At 42.6% G+C, this 13,032-nt stretch overlaps 1 protein-coding gene across 1 annotated transcript in view; it reads left to right on the top strand.

Moving 5' to 3' along the window:
- Window positions 1-6,026: 6,026 nt before the first annotated feature.
- NMBR (neuromedin B receptor) overlaps window positions 6,027-13,032 on the top strand; it is a 709,507-nt gene continuing 702,501 nt past the window's right edge. The window contains exon 1 of the mRNA XM_040430097.1: window positions 6,027-6,340. Coding sequence (XP_040286031.1) covers window positions 6,027-6,340 — 314 coding nt within the window. The remainder of the gene's footprint in view (window positions 6,341-13,032) is intronic.

Raw genomic sequence — 13,032 nt, 5'->3', positions numbered from 1 at the left:
TGAATGGCACTAGATGAGTCAAGTTCAGCTCTGCTCTGCAGACAGCGACTTACTGTGCTCCATATACTGCTGCCATATAGCATACGAAGGCTTGATGAATGGCACTAGATGAGTCAAGTTCAGCTCTGCTCTGCAGACAGCGACTCACTGTGCTCCATATACTGCTGCCATATAGCATACGAAGGCTTGATAAATGGCACTAGATGAGTCAAGTTCAGCTCTGCTCTGCAGACAGCGACTCACTGTGCTCCATATACTGCTGCCATATAGCATACGAAGGCTTGATAAATGGCACTAGATGAGTCAAGTTCAGCTCTGCTCTACAGACACCGATTCACTGTGCTCCATATACTGCTGCCATATAGCATACGAAGGCTTGATGAATGGCACTAGATGAGTCAAGTTCAGCTCTGCAGACAGCGACTCACTGTGTTCCATATACTGCTGCCATATAGCATACGAAGGCTTGATGAATGGCACTAGATGAGTCAAGTTCAGCTCTGTTCTGCAGACAGCGACTCACTGTGCTCCATATACTGCTGCCCTATAGCATACGAAGGCTTGATGAATGGCACTAGATGAGTCAAGTTCAGCTCTGCTCTGCAGACAGCGACTCTCTGTGCTCCATATACTGCTGCCATATAGCATACGAAGGCTTGATGAATGGCACTAGATGAGTCAAGTTCAGCTTTGCTCAGCAGACAGCGACTCACTGTGCTCCATATACTGCTGCCATATAGCATACGAAGGCTTGATGAATGGCACTAGATGAGTCAAGTTCAGCTCTGCTCTGCAGACAGCGACTCACTGTGCTCCATATACTGCTGCCATATAGCATACGAAGGCTTGATGAATGCCACTAAATGAGTCAAGTTCAGCTCTGCTCTGCAGACAGAGACTCACTGTGCTCCATATACTGCTGCTATATAACCGACAAAGGCTTGATCAATGGCACTAGATGAGTCAAGTTCAGCTCTGCTCTGCAGCCATATAGCATACGAAGGCTTGATGAATGGCACTAGATGAGTCAATTTCAGCTCTGCTCTGCAGACAGCGACTCACTGTGCTCCATATACTGCTGCCATATAGCATACGAAGGCTTGATGAATGGCACTAGATGAGTCAAGTTCAGCTCTGCTCTGTAGACAGTGACTCACTGTGCTCCATATACTGCTGCCATATAGCATACGAAGGCTTGATGAATGGCACTAGATGAGTCAATTTCAGCTCTGCTCTGCAGACAGCGACTCACTGTGCTCCATATACTGCTGCCATATAGCATACGAAGGCTTGATGAATGGCACTAGATGAGTCAAGTTTAGCTTTGCTCTGCAGACAGCGACTCACTGTGCTCCATATACTGCTGCGATATAGCATACGAAGGCTTGATGAATGGCACTAGATGAGTCAAGTTCAGCTCTGCTCTGCAGACAACGACTCACTGTGCTCCATATACTGCTGCCATATAGCATACGAAGGCTTTATGAATGGCACTAGATGAGTCAAGTTCAGCACTGCTGCCGGGAGAGCTCCTTCCTGTCAGCTGGACTATTGCTACTGCGTTATTGCTTGGTGAATAGTACTATTAGCTGCATCAATTTCATCACTGAAATATGAAAGATCCTTCCAATATTATACATACCGTGCAGTATTACATGATATGGTATTTTCCTGGAGACTAGTAGTAGTCATGTCTATTTCAGTCCTATTGCACACACAGCTCCTTCCAGTAATAGCCATACTATAGGTATACAGGAATTGCCTAGTGACTATTAGTAGCGTATCAACTTTGGTCCTAGTTTGTGCATAGCTCCCATACATACTACAGCTACTGTATATAATATTCGCCATGAGACTAGTAGTAGCCATGTCTATTTCAGTACTATTTCACAGACAGCTCCTTCGAGTAATATCCATACTATAGTTGTACAAGGATTGCCTAATGACTAGTAGTGGCCATATTGGCTTTGGTTTTAGTTCATTGACGGCTCCTTCCAGTATCATATACACTATTCAGTCTTATTGTATGGATATGTCACGAGTTGGAGGTCCCAGGAGAGACCACCGCGTCGTCAAGCAATAAACGGAAATCAGGTACAGACACATAAGAGTTTATTGCACAAACAGAAACATGGAAAGCAGCACAGATAAAACATGAGCTCTATGTACCGTCAGCACAGTGGGAGAAAACCCCCACTGCGCCACTGTCTAGTAATACTCCAGAGGGGCGTAACTAAGCAACTCCTGGTTTTCACTAGAGCCCTAGATGGTAGGGTTAGACTTAGCCGCAGAAAGTTGCCAGGGTCCACTCTGGAGCGTGACCTAGACAGTGACAGCAGGAGCGAATGGACAACAGGTACCAGAAGGTACCGACGGCACATAGGCAAACATAACAGACAGGTAAATACAAAACAGGGCAAATAATAACACAAGCAGGAGTTCATGCAAGGGAGCAGGAGTGGCAATAAGCAGAGAAGGACTTGCTCCACCAGTAGTAAACTGCATGGCCTTGTCATGCCACTCTGCTGCAAAGGCTTGCTGAACACAGACATATGAATACAAAACAGGGGAACTAATAATACGAGCAGGAGTTCACGCAAGGGAGCAGGAGTGGCAATAAGCAGAGAAGGACTTGCTCCACCAGTAGTAAACTGCATGGCCTTGTCATGCCACTCTGCTGCAAAGGCTTGCTGAACACAGACATCAGAATAAACACAAAGTAACTAAAACATAACTGGCAGAACAGAAAGACAGGAAAGAGGACAGGAAAAAGGACGCAAATGAATAAGTAGGGAAACTCACAGAGCACAGACAGACAGACACAGATCCCATGGATCAGCAGCATGGAGAGAGTACAAACCAGGAGCAAAGCAGGACAAGACAACACACACCAGGAGAGCTGACCCAGAACTGAGGAAACCCCAGCCTTATATACAGGTTCCATGGGTGCAGCAGAGAGACCACACCCATGGAGCAGACAGAGAATTAACTCCTAATAGGAATACAGGGGAGTTAACCCATACAGAACCACAAATAACACACAGGAACAGAACTTCAGCGAGGAGCGCCGAATGAGCAAGAACGGAAGGTCACAGTCAAAGGTAACGACTGTGACAGGATAGTAGTGTTGGGCTCAAATATTCGAATAGCGAATATTATTCGCGAATATCGGCACTTTGAGAATTCGCAAATATTAGAATATAGTGCTATATGTACGTAATTTCTAATATTCTAAAACAGTAACCTCCTTTCTAGCTTGTGGGCCAATGAGAAGGCTGCAATGTCTTTGTCTGAGCTTAGCAACATCCCTAGCAACCAATAGGAAAGCTGCCTACCCCTTACTATACAAGAACCTCCCCAGCAGCCATTTTCTGCAGTATTTTGCAGTTCTGACAGAGACAGCAGTGTTATTGCTGTGCTCTCTGCTTTCCTGTGTCATTACATTAGTTAGTTAGTTAGTTAGTTAGTTAGTTAGTTAGTTAGATAGCTTATATATAATACAGATAGTTAGTGGGAGATAGTCAGTGTAGGTTAGATAGTGATATAGTGTGGCTGATTCTGCTGTCCATACATAAATACATGCTACATACATAGTGCTGTATGTATGTATGCTACATATATACATACAGTACATACTGTACATACAGACATAGTGCTGTGATGTCACAAGTTCACAACAATACTTAGTGCACCAATCAGTAATATGTAGTCATACCTGATAAAATGTGAAGTTGCACGTATTGTGCCAAAATATTCACATCATTGGTGCCGATTTCGCAATCGCGAATATATTGGAGCACTCTATCTGCATATAAAGCTACGGTATTTTAATGTTCTGCCATGCCAACCATTTTCTCCAGTCTCAGGAAACTTCTAGCAGCTTGAAAAATGTAGCTATATTGACCCATGCCTGTATTTCGAGCGCATTACACGAATATTACATTGCCCATTTTTCGTGATCAAGAAAATTATCACGATTTCACGAATATATGACGAATATTCTACCAAATATTCGCAAAATATCGCAAATTCGAATATTGCCCCTGCTGATCATCACTCATGGATAGCTCCTTCCAGTATTATGCATACTATAGATATACAATATAGCTATTATTTAGTTTTAGTTTGTGGATAGCTTTACTATACATACTATAGTTATTCAAGGATTGCCTTGTGACAAGTAGTAGTAGCTAAATCGACTTTGATCTTAGTTAATCGACAGCTCTTTCCAGTCTCATATATACTATAGCTATACAATATATGCCTGGGGCTTATAGTAGCTAAGTCATTTTCAGTCTTATTGTATGGATAGCTCCTTCCAGTATTATGCATACTATAGATATACACTATAGCTATTCTTCAGTCCTAGTTTGTGGATAGCTTTACCATACATAATATAGTTATAAAATAGTTGCTTAGTGACTAGTAGTCGCCAAGTCTGTTTTAGTCCTGCTGTCTGAATAGCTCATTTCAATGACAGCTACAATGTTGCTGATTTATGAAGTCTTATCAATTTCATCACCATTGCTAAGATCTAGACCAGGGGTGGCGAACCTATGGCACGGGTGTCAGAGGCGGCACTAGTCAGAGCCCTCTCTGTGGGCACCCAATCCCTGGTATGGTGTACCAGTATGCCTTAGACTTTTCCTGCCATTCATCAGCGCACTATGAACAGCACAGGCAGCGCACTGAATGTAGGCAGGCTATTATATCTAAATGATAAAGTACATGGAAGATATACTATACTGGCACTTCAGGTTAAAGTGCGTGTTGGCACTTTGAGATAAATAAGTGTGTTTTGGGTTGCAGTTTGGGCACTCAGTCTGTAAAAGGTTCGCCATAATTGATCTAGACTTACCAGTGATGCAGACACCATTGGCACTTAGCGATTGCTTGGTGACTAGCACTATTTATGTCAGTTATAACAGAGAAAAATGTTTCTTTTCCCATCAAGTCTTGAAGCACAATAATCCCTTGCTGTATACCAAACTGTACTGCACGGTTATATTTGTCAGCACTATTGCATTTTTTTTTTTCTTTAAGTGAATTTTCATTAGTTTGGTGCAACATATTTTGGATTGCTTTTTAACAATATTCTATGAATTCCTATTCAAGTAACGTAAAATGGAATATTTAATCTTTGTATATTGCCCTGGAATACTTTGGACTATACATTACAATCTGGTTTAATGTACAGGTTATTCTCTCGGGTATAACACAGCAGCAGTGACATCTCTCTTCAGGGCTACTTCTACACTAGTCATGTCAAGTGCAGACTACTCCTGCCCCTGCTACATATACAAAGCACCAAGTAGCTTATATGAATTCCAGTGACTCATTTAAGGTTTTTGGAGGTCAGGTCTAGATGGATAGATAAAGTTCTTGAGAACATTTTATCCCCACTGAATAATCTGAAGTTTATGGTATCATTCTATCAACAGGCAGGAGGCATGGTGAAGTGTTTCTTTTTATTCTGTAAAGAGTCGGTGCATAGACCTCAAGCTGTCTGTCGTCTGCTATGGTGGAATTGAGCAGTCCCTCCCCTCTCAGAGGATGAGGGCTTGTACACTATAAGAACATTGCAGTGAGGAATAGCAGCTAGTATCTCTCTTTGCTCTTTAGACATAATTTGCTGACAACTATTGACATTTTCATGCAGAAGGTCAGAGGCACTTTAATAGGGTGAGATTCAGCTCTTTCATTGTGCTTAGCAGAACACATGCAGACTATTCAAGAGCGGAGGAGTTAGAGAACTCTGCAATGCCTTGTAAAGAATAGATTCTGATCAATACCTGGATACAACTTTACATCCAAGGCACATCTGCATGAATGAGAACAGTCCATACCTACCTGCTTTCACAGTTTCAACAGTGACTGAAGAAGAAGCTTGCTGAGGACCACTTGCTCAGCAGCATTCCTCAGTGGACAAGATGATCTCTGGACAACTCTCCAACAGCAGCCATAGCAATGGGAGTCAGGTAGTGCCCAGCCTACTGCCAGAAACCTCAGTACCCCATTATAGGGAGATGGCTTTTTTCATTTTACGGTGTGTGATTCCTTCCTTATATTTGATCATCATCATGGTAGGACTTTTGGGCAATGTTACTTTGGTGAAGATTTTCATTACCAATAGTGCTATGAGAAGTGTGCCAAATATCTTCATCTCTAGCTTGGCTGCTGGGGACTTGTTGCTGCTGGTGACCTGTGTGCCAGTGGATGCTTTCAGATTCTTCTTTGAGGAGTGGATGCTTGGAGAAGTGTGCTGCAAGCTGATCCCCTCCATTCAACTTACCTCTGTGGGAGTATCAGTGTTCACACTTACTGCTCTCAGCGCGGATCGGTAAGCCCCCTTTTTTAAATTTAACGCTATATACAGTATAACACACAAGATGCATTATTGTGTTTTATGATCTAAAATGTATCATGCATTGTAAATATCCTCCCCTTTCAGTATTTAATATTGTGAGTGGACGTCTTGAAGTTATCTAATGAACATTCAAGATTAGATTGGTCTTACAGTACCTTCTGCCAAGTCTAGTAACCTCTACTTGTTTTGCTTTTTCACAGTGGTAACATGCACTGTACTATGAAATTAGAGTTCAATAATATTACCTGAATAAAACACATCAATAAACTGCAACATAAGATTTATATAAAAAGGCCATAGTTCAGCACTATTATTATTGCTTTTCTAAATGACTGTATATATCTGTTGCATATTGGCTAATACTAGAAATATTGGGCAATCAGTACTGTGGTAAGAAGACCAGAATGGAGCATATTTCACCAAATGTATCAATGATTGCAGTATTCTACATTTAGAGGATCCCAGTTTAGACCAATATTTTGTGCAAAAAATTGTGCATGTATGCAATAAATTTGGCGCATGTTATGTCTCCTTTTCATCATTACCTTTTGTAGACACATTTTAAAAACTGGCCAGTAATGTGTATATTTGGTGCACGTGTGTACAATTTGTAACAGAACTGCAATACATTGTTCAGGGATGGTGGAGTCCTGGTAATGTAGAAAAAATGCACTGAAATGAACTTGCCTTTGAGGCTGGCTTAGGATGGCCATGTGCAGTCCAGGAAAAAAGGTCCTTGTGATAGCTAAATTTTCTGGACGACGATAGTGATTTATGGTGCTGTGAGTTCCTGCCTGACTGTGGGTCTACTGTACTGATCTAACAGCATCAGTTGAGGACAGTACAATAGACTATGGGCTTCTGTGGAGCTCTGACTCTGTTTGTGATGAGCTGTGTGAGGTCTGCTTGTTGCATCCATAATATGAGTACAAAAAGTATTATGTCCGCCTGAAAGCAGCGTAAGATTGAGAGCTCAATAAAGCTAAAAAGTCACCAATGCAAGTCACTAAATGTCTGCTTTAACCTATGTACAATAAACTTCTACAATATCCCATAATTAATGGAAACCATCACTGTGGCAGGACTGATGAAAGGTCATAGCCGTTCTTCATATCTTTATACGTTTTTATCACTTTATCTTGTACGTCTCTATCGATACACAATGTCCCAATTAATTAGACAGTTTCCATCATGCATTACCTGTGAACCAGGGTTGCTAGTCTTTTAATGATAAAGGGTTGACCTGTTACTTGATGGATTCGGTTAACGAAGATTGTTACGTTGTGTGGAGCCCCCACAGAGAGTTTTATAAGGGAGGAATTGTATACATAAGCAAACAGAAGACGTGATTCACGAAACAGGTTACAAATGCAACCTTTTCTATATCCTGTTATTAGAGATAATGCATGACGTGGAGAATAAATGGCACCCTTGCAACCACAGAAAATGCGAGTGATTACCTATGTCCCCTGAAGCACTCTATATAGCTTTTGAGCTTAGAGCATTATTTCCCCAGCATTTTCCATCCATTAATATCATCTCTTGTATCTAAAACTCCTATTTGAAGGAATGTGGCTGATTTATCAAGAAAATAGGGTGGAATTTATCATTTGCAGTGTTTTTGGTATTAGTTTTAAGTATGTCTTTGGTTTGTGTTGCTGCTCTAAAGATACGTGGATTAGATTTAAAAATTGTAGCAAACATTTCAGTAAAAAAACATATTGCACATCTGATTTGATAGAAACAATGTTTCTGTTCCTGTTTATTTCTTCTTTTCCTTGTAGACTGTAAGGTCTTATGGTCAGGGACCTTGTTTGTTCTGTATTTCTGAACCGGTCTCAACTATTCAGCATATATTGCTGTTTTATGTAGTAATCTCCCTTTATGTTATATATACTTGATGCTGGTTTAAGGAACTTTATAAATATGGTAAATAAATAATAGCAATAATAAGAATTATAACTACATTTCAATATCACTAAGCCATAAAATAGACGCTGCATTTACATCTCCTTTATCTGGCTGTAGGTTTCATATAGTAATACACTTGTACTGTGTACTATGTACTTTTCTTGTAGTTTTCGGAACATATTGGGACTCTGTAATCCCCATCAACTTTCTGTAGTTGACTACATAATGTCTATAGTAACAATCACAGTGCTTGACAATATGACAATGTATAAAACATTTAGCATATTTCTTCACAATTCATGTTCATTTTAAATTAAACTAAATTGCAAAACAGTACATTAAAGGGGACCTGTTCTCATGAAATGAAATGCAATCTGCAGGCAGCATGTAATAGAGCAGGAGGAGCTGAGCAGAATGATATATAGTTTTGTGGGATCAGAATTAGTATAACTTGTATTTATAAATTTATATCTCTATTTCTGATTTCATTGTTTATCGGGGAGGTGTTATTCGTGACTGACAGCTATATCTGTATACACACTTGAACAGAGAATGCTATCAATCACTGATAACACCTCCCCTGTGTACAACTATCAGTGACTGACTGCTATCTCTGTATACACACTTACACAGAGAATACTATTAATCATTGATAACACCTCCCCCATGTACAACTATCAGTGACTGACAGCTATCTATGTATACACACTTACACAGAGAATAGTATCGATCACTGATAATACCTTCCCTGTGTATAACTATCAGTGACTGACAGCTATCTCTGTATACAGCGTAATTCACGGCTATATCGATAGGTACTTGAGCGTCCCACAATCAAAAGAAATTCACTGCTAGTGTGGGGTAACGCTTAAAACAAAATAATAATTCTTTATTGAAATATAATTAAAAGTAGGTAGGAACAAAACACAAAAGAAAAAGTACCAATGTAAATGGCAGGTGAGCTGCCACCACCGATATCAACTACATCACTCAACCGGGAAAGTAGTCATAAAGACTACCCACACACGTACAGGAGGTATGGGGAACCAAAAATAGCCCCCACTAGTTCACCATGCGGGTCAATCACACGTGGAGCCCACCTGGCCAAATATGGCTCAGTCTAACTCCCTCGACCCCAATAGTGGTCAATTAGTGGGTGGTTCTCCTAATTCCTAAAAGCCACAGCTGTGTGAGGATAGTCTGAAGTCAGCCTTTGTTTGCTGGAGCTGACTAATAATACACTGTAAGACAGGAACAGTATCCCTCTCACTTATCAGATAGTTGCTCCTATAGGCTTTACCCATGCCTGTCCACAGGACGATTACCCTGCCTGTTCCCTAGCTCTAAGCGATTCTGCTTATTTTAGTGTCATCAGGAGCCGCATAGAAGCATGCACAGAGGATGATAAGAGGACTGGCTACACACACGCTATTGGTGTGGAGCCTCTAGCACTGGTATGGCCGTGCGCGGCCACATGTACAGCTGACTTAAAAGAACAAGTCAGGAGTATCCAATCGGAAGGAGGATGGCGGAGAGGACAACTAGAAGGTTCCACTACCCCCCGCCCCCCGCATACCTTATTGGCCAAATCGCTGAGGTGTCAACACAGTCAGGGTCAATATCAGCTGCTGGAATATGGAGACGACAGCCTCAGTGTATAGAAGATCAAAGGAGTCACACACCACGTAGCCCACAGCGAAACCTTGCCACTGAAACCACTAGTTCTATGTGGATAATCAGTTTATAAGTCAGATGTGCATGCGGCCGCGCACGCCCATACCAGTGCCGGAGGCTCCACACCAACAGCATGTGTGTAGCCAGTCCTCTTATCATCCTCTGTGCATGCTTCTGTGCGGCTCCTGATGACGCTAATATAAGCAGAAACGCTTAGAGCTAGGGAACAGGCAGGGTGATCGTGCTGTGGATTGGCAGGGGTAAAGCCTATAGGAGCAACTATCTGATAAGTGAGAGGGATACCGTTCCTGTCTTACAGTGTAGTATTAGTCAGCTCCAACAAACAATGGCTGACCACAGCCAATCCTCATACAGGTGTAGCTTTTAGGAATTAGGAGAACCACCCACTAATTGACCACTATTGGGGTCGAGGGAGTTAGACTGAGCCATATTTGGCCAGGTGGGCTCCACGTGTGATTGACCCGCATGGTGGACTAGTGGGGCTATTTTTGGTTCACCATACCTCCTGTACCTCCTCACCAGAGTTACACTTACGTGTATGGGTGGTCTTTACGCCTTCTTCCCTGGTTGAGTGATGTAGTTGATATCGGTGGTTGCAGCTCACCTGCCGTTTACATCGGTACTTTTTCTTTTGTGCTCTACTTTTTTACCTACTTTTAATTATATTTCAATAAAAAATTATTATTTTGTTTTAAGCGTTACCCCACAACAGCAGTGATTATCTCTATATATACACTTACACAGAGCTGATAACATCTCCCCCCATGTACAACTATCAGTGACTGACATCTATCTATGTATACAAACTTAGGCTACTTTCACACAAGCGGCAAGGAACTCCGGCAGGCTGTATCGATGGGTGAACATCCTGTCGGATCCGTGCTGCTGCTAGTGCACGCGTGCCCCCGGACTACTGCTCCGGCCCCCTTGACTATAATGGGGGTGGACCGGAGTTCCGGCGGCAGCATGGCAAACTGTCACGGCTGAGGACGGGGGAAATCCTCAGCCGTGTGGAGCCCGGTGATGTTATGGCTGCTTGACCAAGAAGACAGGATTAGGGAGCAGGTCACCTCCTAAAGGCATCCCTAACCTGACCCTGACTCCTAGCTACATGAGCCAACCTTGATGGTAGGAGGGCTCATGCTCCGGAACCTAGAAGTCCCTGCTAGCCCTCAAGATGGCCCTAAACTAGGAGCTGAGTAAGACAACCCACTCCTCCTAGACACGGAGGAGCAGGAGTCTCAACGGCCAAGCTGCTGGAAAAGGAGAGACATAAACAGCTCTATGGATATGGCAGGTGAACAAAGAGTTCCACCTACCTGCCACAGCCTTGCTGACTGGATCCCTGTGTAAGCAGGGTGCAGATCACAAACGCATCCCCACACAGGGACCCAGATCCATAGCTGCACAAAATCACATGTAAAACATCAAACGGACATCACACATAACTAGAAATAAACTTAATGAGACATTATGGTTATGACCACAGGGGTGGCTCTTACTGGCAGGTAGTAAAGACAGGAGGCTGCTTTCAGCTAAGCATGGCTGAAGCAACCTGCAGGCCTGCAAAAGCAGTGAGGCTTTATAGGCCAAGAAGCCACACCCCACAGTCAGACACACCCAGTGCACACACACACTAGGAAGGAGATTAACCCTTCCAACACCAGGGAAGGGAAAACACCACTTAAAGGAGACGTGCACACAATAACATAAAAAGCAAGTGCACACATACACACATCACACAAAACCGCATGCACAACATAGCAAGCTGCAATGGCACAGCTCAGGCTGCTACGCTGCCACATACATACTGTTGCCAGCGGCAACCACAGGTGAGGCAAATACCACAGCCCTCACCTGTGATTGACAACCAAAGAAAACCGCTGACAACCGCATGCGGTTCAGGAGTCACGGTCATAGCCATGGCCTTGACACAAACATGCTGAGAGGCGGCAGGAATAAAACTACGACATGTCTGCAGATATCAGTGACTGACAGCTATCTCTGTATACACACTTACACAGAGAATTCTAGCAATCACTAATACCTCCCCCATATACAACTATCAGTGACTGACAGCTATCTCTGTATCAGAGGCGTTGCTACCACAGCGGCAGACCATGTGACTGCTATGGGGTCCAGGGCAAGAGGGGGGCCAGTCTAAGTTGGAATTATCTCCTCTTCTACTGGAGGTGAAAACTTGGTCTGGACTCTACCTTCTAAAGGAACAACTTTTAGCAAATGAGGCAGTGGAAAAATGGCCCAAGGGTCTTTGAAAAGGGTTTAGGCAGAAACTCTTCTGTCATGTGTGGGGAGCCTGGTTTGATCCTTGCTATGGGGCCCTTATCTCTCTATGTATGCCACAGCTCTGTATACACACTTACACATAGAATGCTATTAATTATTGATAACACTGCCCTCGTGTACAACTATCAGTGACAAACAGCTAACTCTGTATACACACTTAGACAGAGAATGCTATTCGATCACTGATAATACCTCCTTGTGTACAACTGAGATCAGAAAAAGGAGAGATTTAAATGTATAAATTACAAGTTCGCACAAAACTATATATCAGTCTCCTCAGCTCCACCTGCTCTATAACACGGTGCCTGCAGATTGGACTACATTTTGTGATAACAGCTCCTCTTTAAGGTTTAGAACAAATCTTCATTGGTATGACATAACTATTTGCTTAATAGTTAGTAGAATGCCCCACATCCTATTCACCTGGAGTTTTCAATCTCCTACAAATACAGTCTTCATTAAAGATGTTCATTTATATTCTGCACAGATTTTTGGATCCAAGGAAGGCTTTCACTTCCTGACATAAAGAAGACAATAGAAAGTAAGAACAGGGGTTAGAAGTTTTTCTTCTTAAATCACAACATCTAGATGGAGAGGCAGGGGGAATGCTGATCCATCAGGATGGGAACATGGGACCCGTTTTCTCGGGATTGGTGGGTTCCCAGCGGACCCCACAGATTATTTAGTTATTCCCTTATCATGTGGGGCCACAGAAAACTTATTTTTGTGTTCCCACACTGTTTCTGTACCAG

The sequence above is a fragment of the Bufo bufo genome, chromosome 4, assembly GCF_905171765.1.
Source record: "Bufo bufo chromosome 4, aBufBuf1.1, whole genome shotgun sequence".
NCBI classification, from domain to species: Eukaryota; Metazoa; Chordata; class Amphibia; order Anura; family Bufonidae; genus Bufo; species Bufo bufo.
Note: the sequence above shows the minus strand (reverse complement) of the source record. Positions and strands in the feature narration are given on the sequence as shown.